The sequence below is a fragment of the Chanos chanos genome, chromosome 14 (assembly GCF_902362185.1).
Source record: "Chanos chanos chromosome 14, fChaCha1.1, whole genome shotgun sequence".
NCBI classification, from domain to species: Eukaryota; Metazoa; Chordata; class Actinopteri; order Gonorynchiformes; family Chanidae; genus Chanos; species Chanos chanos.
The window spans coordinates 119485-129962 of NC_044508.1; the positions used below are offsets into that span (position 1 = coordinate 119485).

The following is a 10478-nucleotide window of genomic DNA, read 5'->3' on the forward strand; positions in this document are numbered from 1 at the left end:
TGTAAACCTAATTTAGAACTGTCTGAGCTGGGAGTATGCTGGTATGTTGTCGGGTAAGTCCTGTTTGCCACCCCCGCTGTGGTTTGCCATTGATGCGGGTCTGTGTGTGCCGTTAGCCATCCTGTGGCGGTTCTGTTAGTGGATTTTCATTGTTGTTTGTGCTGGAGGCACCAGACTGCGGCAGCGCAGCTAAAACCAGTTTGTTCCAGGCAGAACCCTAACTGCTGTGGTTAAGGTCCAGTTTGGGGTGTGGGCTGTTTTTTCATTTCTTGATGGATGAATCACTGTCTTTCATTATGTGTTAACGCTGGTACAACAGAAACTTTCAGCAACATGTTTAAACACATATTACGCAACTCTTTGTCTTGTTTTTCACAATAGGATGTGTGGTTGTGGGTCTGTCATCTTGAGACTGTCCCTCTGTAATTGTTGCTCCGAATTAAGATTCTGTTACATCCATTTTCTTTACACACTTGAAAGATTAAAGTGGAGAGAAGCATAGTTCACAAATTGTAGCTGACTGGAGATCCATGTTTTGCACGTGATATTATTATTAGCTGACAAACAAACAGCCATCTGCCTTGTAAACAGCCATCTGCCTTATAAACAGCCATCTGCCTGATAAACAGCCACTGAATGGTTGAGACGCACTGTGTGTACGCAGGCTGTCTCCTCTTCTATCAGGCAAGAAAAAAGGATTTTCTCTCTTCTCTAACCCAACATTTAAATCACAGAAGGTAAAGTATTCACGTCCTTTTATAGCTTTTTTGCTTGTCTACATAGTGATGAGTGAGCCGTGGCTTTTCTCGGGGCTGTTTGCTCCTTTTAGTTTCGTCTGATTATGTGACTGTAATTCTTTATCTGTCTATTGATTTATTTTTGAAAGATTCCATGAAAAATGGAGGGAGTGAGAATAGCACTCTTTGTCTTTTTTGTGGTGACCCTGACGACCTCAAAACCGGTGAGAAACGTTCATTTCACTTCTACATACTCATGGCCTCCGTTTTCTCACTACCACACAGCTGTGGCAAACCTCAGCTCAGCCAGCATGCAGAAGCTTAAAAAAAACATGCAATCAAAGGAAACGTCGCCTCTGACTAGGTGTGTGCACTGAACATCTCTCAATAGGTGATTTGGTATCAACGCCACGTCACTAACGCCATTGACGGCAGCCAGGAGTCTTCAGAATCCAATGAGTCCAGCTCCTCTGAGGAACTCACTTCTCCAAAGACGACGCCTCAGCCCATGTTGCTACTAACTGCCACACCACAAACTCTTGAAGAGCTGCTTTCTCCGAAAACTGACAACGCTCTACATTTTGCCAGCGTGAGACCCTCACCACCTTACTCAGATCAAACCCCTCCAGTCTTTCCAGATGAAAACACAGTAAAGGAATTTGACACTGCTCCAACCTCTGAGGTCACTACCGAGCGCTCACCTGTAACCACCGGCTACACAACCGTAACCCGACCGCCAGAATGTTTCACAATCGATGTAACGAACGCCGGGCCCAGACCTGCCAGCCGTGGCGATAACATCTAATTACACAAACATGCTCTTAGCTGTATTATGAATTACACAATATCATAAAGATTTGGTATTGCCACGGGATACGTGTTTTTCATATAACTTTCTGATTTATGTGAGTCAGAGTTACACAGAGGGGTGTAGATTTGGTTTGAAAGTTGGCAGGGGCCCATGAGTGTGGAGGGGTGGGGTGGGGCTGTGGGGGGAGGGGCCTGTAATATTGTTCATTTGTTTTCAGAATGTACTATCACGTTGACTACAGTAGGGGAGACCTGCTGGGCACAGTTTGAGCAGTGCATCACAGGGTGTTTGTTATTCTTCAGATTGTTATGCTGAGTATTGTTAGATTCTGAAAGACGTTATTACCAGGCATAAAACCTATCACTACCCTACTGTTTATAGTCATACATGTCTAATTTCCTACCCTTTGTCTGTGTGTGTGTGTATATATATATATGTGTGTGTGTGTATCTGTATCTAATATATATGTGTGTGTATGTGTATATATATATATATATATATATATATATATATATATATATATATATATATATGAAAGGGAAAAAAGAGTCTATGTTACTTTGTCTTATTGTACTTCTTCAAGTCTCCAGTCTTAAATGGGTTAGAGTTTTGAGTTAAATCGTAAACTCTGGAGGGAAATGGAGTCAGATTAAGGAACAGTCTGTGGTATTGAATGGTTTTATATTATGCACTGCACACATGTGCACATACACATACATGTTGCATATGTGTAAACACACTGCATATATATATATATATACACACACAGTATATACAATATATATATGTGTGTGTGTGTGTGTGTGTGTGTGTATACATACACATGTACGTATGTATGATGTAACTTGTGGCATGTGAATGTTTTTCATCTAAAAGTGTTAAGGAAATATGTAAATTAGACTGTAAAAATTTAATCTGAAAAAACACCAATGATTAGTTTTAAACTTTCTCCAGGCCGTCAGCAAGCCCAGCTCAGATAAATCTGCCACAGTAGTCAGGAAATACATGTTGTTCACATTTGCAGCAATACAGCTCTACAATAATACACCGTTTCCAGTTTTGTTAAGTGTTGCCATACCTTTGCACTAGCAAACCCCTTACATTCCCTGGAGCTCCCAGGCCTGCTGTTTTTACACTGAACTGAATAAAAAACACATTCATCTGCTAACACGTTAGTCCTGTCTCAGCTGCTCTACAGCAGTGCCTTTTACTCCAGTCTTGAGGTCCAACAAAAAAATGTATTTTCACTCTAGTCCTGACAGTTGAAGACATGACTGAATTTACAGAGTTCACAGAGATTCCTGAACTAGGTGTCCACAAGCTAGGAATGAACTAACATACACTCACTGCCAAAAATATGGTTACTGTTGCAAATAACCCCATAAATTTTATATAATGCATAAAATTTAAATCCATAAATAATATAACTTGTCATAAAAATAAGTTGAACTTGCCCAAACTATGTGGTCTCCAAAATTCCTACTTCAATGTTCATGTCACAGAACCTGTTTTAGAGTCAGAACTTACCGTAATTTATCCTTTTAAATCAGAAAATAACGACAGATAGCATTGACAACATGATTGCCACCCTGGACTAAATATTAAATATTTGGCTCTCTGACACTCACTATGATGTTTTGCTCCAAATGTATTCTCCTGATTTCATGGTGCCACTCACACCCTCAAGGTACCACATTCCAGAAGCAGCAAAGAAACCCCAAAGAAACTTCACAGAATCTGCTCCATGTCTCACTATAGGAAAGATGTTCTTTTAATTGAAGGCTTCGTTTTGTTTTCTGTAAACACAGAGATGGTGTGCTTTACCAAAAAGCTCTAATGTGTTTATAGCACATCCCACCAGAAGGATTTTGGCATGATCAGGAGTGTTTTGGCAAACAGCAGATGGGCTTCTGTTTGTTTCTCAACTGTCGTAACACCAGATCATTCCACTGACCCAAGCAGCGTGCCGGCCTCACATTTACAGTAACACAATGTGTACACTTCTAACCTTACAGTAACAAAATGTGTATACTTCTGTCCTTACAGTAATACAATGTGTATACTTCTGTCCTTACAGTAATACAATGTGTATACTTCTGTCCTTACAGTAACACAATGTATACACTTCTAACCTTACAGTAACACAATGTGTATACTTCTGTCCTTACAGTAACACAAGGTGTATACTTCTGTCCTTACAGTAACACAATGTGTATACTTCTGTCCTTACAGTAACACAATGTGTATACTTCTAACCTTACAGTAACACAAGGTGTATACTTCTGTCCTTAGAGTAACACAATGTGTACACTTCTGTCCTTAGAGTAACACAATGTGTACACTTCTAACCTTACAGTAACACAAGGTGTATACTTCTGTCCTTAGAGTAACACAATGTGTACACTTCTATCCTTACAGTAACACAAGGTGTATATTTCTATCAAGAATCTAGCAGATAAAGCTGATCATCTGTTCTATTCTATAAAACTCACGCCTGTTTGGATTCAAATGTCAGTGAAACAGGTCTCAGGATCATTTCACTTTCCATTTTCAATGAGAAACACAGTCCTGGACAGACAGACCAGCCAATCAGAGGACCAGATTCCATAGCAATGCCATTAAAAGAGTACAAAGAAACCTCTCAGCGTTAAATAGCAATTTAATTCCAAAGACTCAGACTTCCTCACAAACATGTCAATGTACAAATGGAAAAAGTGTCAATCAAATTCATTTTGGCTGCTTAAGCTTCACTGGTATTGATTTTTAAACTACATTAGCACAAAGCATTTGAGAGTTGTGAATGGTTGAATGCAGTAGTGCTGGTTAATCACAGACTGGTCATCTTGAGGTTTCTTGTTGGGAGCCAGTGCACTGCTCAGAAAAGGCAGAACTCCGGCCGGTCGTCGTGTTGCCATGGCATCACTCTGGCTGGTCGTCGCGTTGCCATGGCATCACCCCGGCTGGTCCTCGTGTTGCTATGGCATCATTCTGGCTGGTCGTCGTGTTGCCATGGTATCACTCTGGCTGGTCGTCATGTTGCCATGGCATCACCCGGCTGGTTGTCGTGTTGCCATGGCATCACGCGGCTGGTCGTCGTGTTGCCATGGCATCACCCGGCTGGTCGTCGTGTTGCCATGGCATCACCCGGCTGGTCGTCGTGTTGCCATGGCATCACCCTGGCTGGTCCTCGTGTTGCTATGGCATCACTCTGGCTGGTCATCGTGTTGCCATGGCATCACCCCGGCTGGTCGTCGTGTTGCCATGGTATCACTCTGGCTGGTCGTCGGGAGGCAGCGACTGGATGAGGCCGCTGTTCTGAGCTGTGTTATAGGAGCCACAGCTGATGCACTTCATCCCCAGCACATGGAAGGGCACCGTGGCCCTGGCCTGGCAGTCATTACAGATGATCTTCAAAAAAAACACAGACCCAAAACATCACCGACAGAAGCACCTTCACTGCACCAACACAACAACAAAACTGTGCAGTTGCTCTCGACGTGACATTCTCATACTAGTTTCATTAACCACCTGCAGGGAATGAACCATCTACAGAATGTCTGCACAGAGGAGACACTGCCTGAGATACTGAAATGTATAGAAATTATTCATATTTATACAGTAGTCCCCCTTATCCACGGGGGATACGCTCCAAGAGCCCCCGCAGGTACCTGACACCGCGGCGAATGCCAAACCCTATATATGCTTTTCCTATACATACTACATGACTAACTGCGGGTGCCGTGTATAGTGTGGATACACTGGACAAAGAGACTGATTCACGTCCCAAGCAGGACAGCACGAGATGATTTCATCCCGCTACTCAGAACAGCACGCAATTTAAAATTTATGAATTGTTTATTTCTGGAATTTTCCATTTAATATTTTGGAACGGCGGTTAACCGCGGGTAACTGAACATGCGGAGAGTGACTAAGGACGATTTACTGTGTATGTCAAAATCACGAACAGGCCATTCAGCTGGACTTTAAACTGTCATATATATGAGTACCTGAACAGGCCATTCAGCTGGACTTTAAACTGTCATATATATGAGAACCTGAACATGGTCAGAAGAAAGGCTGAGGATAACACTGATTTCTGATTGGTCAGAGTGCTGTACCTTCACAGTGGCATCCTGGTACTCGCTGGGCATGGGAGACTGAGCGATCTCCTCATCTCGCTGTTCCCAGAATTCTTCCATGTTTAGCGCCGAGTGCATGCAGAGAGGACATCGGTAAACTCTGCATAGGATGGAAGACATGACACACAGCACAGAGTCACACACACCACACAACAGAGATTCTACCCTTTAAACAGGCCACCACTGACAAAAAGAATGCATTTAAAAATATTCATTTCGAAAATGTTTGATCTTAGCAAGAAAACCAGGAAGGTTTGAGCAAAGGTAGCATTAGATCCGGAAATAAAGGAAGAGCAGCTTGTGGAGAGATGGAAGGATGGAATGAGTTCAGCTGACAAACACATTACACCGCAGACACTGATGCATAAATATTGACAAGCTGAAACCACAGCAGATCTTACCCAGTTGTGCACATGTTCTCAAAGCAAGTTCTGCAGACAAAGAGAAAGAGAGTTCAGCTCTGCTCGGTCAGGATTTTCTACCTTACAACGCAAAGTTTCCCTGTCATCAAACCAAAACTGTAACAACAAAGACAAAAGCATTCAGTGGTCACGCTGGTGAACCTCGACCCCCGTTTTGAGACCAACCCTAACCCCTAACCCTAGACCCTATCTCCTAACCAGTACATGAATGAGAGTGAAAGGAAAAGTGAACTGACAATGGAAAGATCATTCCTGAAGTCTGCCATAAAGCTGATGTACAGTTTCATACAAACATATCTCTTCTCATACTGGGAACATACTTGTGCAGGAGATGACCGCAGGGAAGAACATGTGCTCCTATCCTGGATGTGTGGATATCCTTGAATGTGAGACAGAAGAGAAAAGGAATTGTAAGTATACACATTTAAACTATATCATACAAATATAAACTCTCTCACACACATTTACATACCACAGTAGGCCCAAAGATCCAGACAAACTTACATCCATACAGACCGGGCAGTTCTGTCTTGACACATTCTCAACACACTGGAATGCCAGGGGAAAAATCAATTATGATTTGAACAAAGTGCTGCAACAGGCCTATGACCAGGTTACGGTTCTAAATCAACACAGCCAGGTACCTTGTGGTTCCCTTGTAGGTCACGGGCTAAGCACAGATTGCATTTCAAACAATGGAAGTACTTCTCTCTTGGACCAATCCTGTCATGGTATAAAATTAATTCAAGGGAATCAGTATAGAACTGGCCATTTCATAATTGCTGACTCAATACATGGACAGTTTGAAAGATCATGTCCTATGTAGTGAGATATTCAATGGCATTAGATTACATCGCACAAATTACACAAGACTGAATACTTCTGAGGAACAGAGAAATTCACAGAGTGACTGATTAACTAATACTCACCTACATATCCCACAGGGCTGGCAATGGTACTGTTTCTTGTCTTTGTCAAACAGATGGCAGATATGGCAGTAATATTCCCCAAATTTAATACCGCACTCTTGGCACCACTGTTGCACCTATGGGAGCACAGCAAATGATGAGTATGATACTACTGATGATGACTTTAATAAGATCTTTGACATTTTACAGACAAATGGCTGAATGATCTCTAATTACAGCTAATGATACAAACAAAATGACAACAGCTGTAATGATTCAGTCTTCACCCCATGGACTGTGATGTTTTTAATTAGATTAACTCTTTACCTCCTGGACTGTGATGTTTTTAATCAGATTAACTCTTTACCTCCTGGACTGTGCTACAGACGCCACATCTCACTTCCTTCACGTGGAAACGGTCCATCTGATGAGACTCTTCTTCATCGTGACACAGCCGACACACATAAAACTTCCCACAGCATGGTGCCTGCACACACAAACATGCAAACATACAAACAAACAAAATACAACCACATTCTAGGACGTCTGATTCTACACAAAGCCACTAGTTTGCAGCTATCCATCCTGATTAGAAATAGAAACAGAAATCAGACTTCTTTAGATCGCTGTAGTGAATTTCACCCTCTGCATTTTACCCATCCTATAGTGAACATGCTTTCCCCTCCCTCAACATCCACAGCTGAAGTGCCCATTCACGGCAAGGCACTTAACCCCCAGCTGCTCCCCAGGCGCAGGTATGGCCACTACCGGGTGTAGGATGGTTTAAATGTGAAGTTAAATTCACTGCTCACTGCATGTGTGTAATCATGGAGATTCTACTCTATTCCAACACACACACTAGGAACAGCGGGCAGCCGCAGCGCCTGGGAAGAGTGCCTTGCTCAAGGATGTTTCCTGCCAGTCCAGGGAATCGAACCGACGACCTTTCGGTCACAAGCCCGCCTCTGTAACCTTCTGGACGTGGGCTAACCAACCCTTACCCACAAATTAATCGTCTACTACACCGACCAAACACCGTACTATTCCTTCTCGTTCTCGCTCGCTGAAATCATTAAAATATGATAAATGTCATATTCTTGATGCCTGTGCCGCAGTCCGACAAACACTACACTGACTCTCAATACGTTGTCCATAGCCCTGGTGCAGTATGAAATCAGTCTGGCTGCTCGGTTACCATCAGAAGAAAGCTACGGAGTTCGGTATCAGAGACACTTCGTACTCGTCTCATGAATGCTGTCCCTGGACAAGTCTAATATATTTTAGACCTTTATTAATTATGGTGGATCATCCATTTAAGAATTTATCGTGCTATTGATTATGGTTTACCATAAGATCACTTAAAAAGTAATTCAGCGCTGACCAGCTAAGCTAGCTAAACTCTCCCTCACGAGGAGAAAGAATAAACAAGTGAGACTGAATATCTATGAGAAGACCTAACAATACGCTTCTTCCATAATTTGAATCACACTCTATAGGGTCAACTTGTGGAGAAACAGAGATCAGTTAACTCACTTTCAGAGAACAATTGCGTACATAATGATCGCATCCTGACTCGGTAGCGGCCATACTTGTATTCAGACAAAAAAGCTTTATTTAAAACCTGAAGCTGTACAAAATTCTCAAGCGACTGTTTATTCCACATCCAGGGATGCCGTCATTTCCGTCCTACATTTCAATAACCTGCGTTTACCGCACGGAAGCTGGTGTCGCTGATTCTGTATTCCATGCGGCAACATTCAGGTGTCCTGGGAGACCTTGCTCCGTACCGTGGGATAATCGAAGGGTTAGATCAATAAAGCAGATGTTATTTCTTAACTCCGTTAGGATTTTTTGGACTAAGATAGCTTTAAGAGAGATTTATGTAACGGGTGTCCCTGACCCAGCTCCAAGCTTGGAGAACATTTAGTGAATAACACAGGACAGCCGGTTAGAGCCTGTTATAGAAATTAGGTTTTGTAGCTTCGTAACTGCTAGGACATTTCCTGTGTCGAGTTGCTTCAGGATTTAAAAGAGAAAAATGTTGGATGATCAAATGAAAATATCTGGTGAAACGTATAGGATCAGGTTTAAACTCCAGGCTTTTGTGTAGTGTTTTCTAATAAGACAATTGGTCTAGATAAGATAGAAAACTGTAAAACAGACGAAAACTGGTCTCCAAGGAAACCATCTGAAAAAGAGCTGAGATTTTCCCTATGTATCAAATAGCAGTTTGCTACACGGTTCATTTCACTCTGTGTATGTGTTGTGTTTCCAATGGTAATTTCTAATGTTTTGCTTACTGAATTTCATTTACGGGTAATTCTTCAACAATGGTTCGTTTATATATAACTGCTATGGTTTATTTCTCCATTCTGTAGAAACACCTCCTGATAGTGGCTGTGATGATTTTGGTAAATAATATATATTTCACTCTAATATTAAGAGGAAATCATCATTTCCTGTTGTGGAAATGACATTTTATCGTATTTCTTTTAAAATCTCACGATATGTTAGCTTGATAATGTAAGTTTTTGAATTAGCACTGGTCCAGTTGTTTTTGCATTCATATGAAATATGAGCTGTTTGGAAATGACACCCACTATACATTTTCTCAATTACTTCATATTTGCCTTGATTTTTCCTCTTTTTATTACCCCCTGTGCAGGTCACTCTTTTCTCCAGCCATGTGTTCCCCTGTTGAGTGGTTGTTGCCATGGTTACCAAGTATACAAACCCTAAAACATGATCCCAGAATTCTGTTTTGTACAGTGTGGTGGAAATGACAGTGAACCCAAGGGACAGAGGTTCATTTTATAAAAAAATACAAGACAATGTGAAGAAATGTTACAATACATAATATGTTTCATTAAAATAGGTATTAATGTCTAATTTGTATATGAACTCAACATTATTTCAGTATTGAATGGGTTGAAGGTCCAAAGTCTGGTTTAGGGACAAAGGCAATATAATAAAAACCATACAAAAAAGGCCTCTTATTGTATAAGAAATTAATGACTGAGCTATTATTTATTTTTTCCTTTTGGTGTGAAGTAAGTGTGACAAAAATAAAAATGTAGAAATGTTTTTTTGGTTTTCTTATTTCTTACAGGGACACAAAAATGAAGAATCACCCTTGCATGGTTATTACAAATTATAACTGATAAAATAAAAACAAAAAATCCAGTTTCTGAATTCAGTTTCTGATTCAGAAATTATTTGGCCTAAATATATGAATAGAACAGAACAGAATAGAATAGAATAGAATCTTTATTGTCATTGTACATTTGTCACTTCACAAGTACAACGAGATTAAGCTCGCAGCTTCCATACTTGATGTTATTTAAAAACAATAAATGAGGTAAAAATAGAACAACACATAAGATTAAACAGCAATAAGTCATAGAAAAAGTAACAGGCGGAGTGAACAGTGTCCGGCAGTAGTAAATAGTGCAAACAGCTCA

At 41.0% G+C, this 10478-nt stretch overlaps 1 protein-coding gene across 2 annotated transcripts; it reads right to left on the minus strand.

Moving 5' to 3' along the window:
- Positions 1-4240: 4240 nt before the first annotated feature.
- Positions 4241-8608, minus strand: rchy1 (ring finger and CHY zinc finger domain containing 1). Of its 2 annotated transcripts, XM_030791373.1 has the most exons (9): positions 8551-8608; positions 7385-7504; positions 7039-7154; positions 6754-6832; positions 6614-6658; positions 6430-6488; positions 6089-6118; positions 5667-5787; positions 4241-4956 (listed from the first exon to the last, which is right to left on the minus strand). In XM_030791373.1, the coding sequence occupies exons 1-9, from the start codon at positions 8602-8604 to the stop codon at positions 4816-4818; spliced, it is 765 nt and encodes a 254-aa protein (XP_030647233.1). In that variant the 5' UTR covers positions 8605-8608; the 3' UTR covers positions 4241-4815. The 2 variants fall into 2 exon arrangements, with proteins under 2 accessions (XP_030647233.1, XP_030647234.1); XM_030791374.1 differs by lacking the exon at positions 6089-6118.
- Between the last annotated feature and the right edge of the window lie 1870 nt (positions 8609-10478).

Excerpts from the sequence above, each read along its gene's own strand:
- rchy1 (XM_030791373.1), bottom strand. The coding sequence starts at position 8,604 with ATGGCCGCTACCGAGTCAGGATGCGATCATTATGTACGCAATTGTTCT. Across the intron at positions 7,505-8,550 it reads TACGCAATTGTTCTCTGAAA|GCACCATGCTGTGGGAAGTT; the intron begins GTGAGTTAACTG and ends TTGTGTGTGCAG. Across the intron at positions 6,489-6,613 it reads ACTGCCCGGTCTGTATGGAT|GATATCCACACATCCAGGAT; the intron begins GTAAGTTTGTCT and ends CTCACATTCAAG.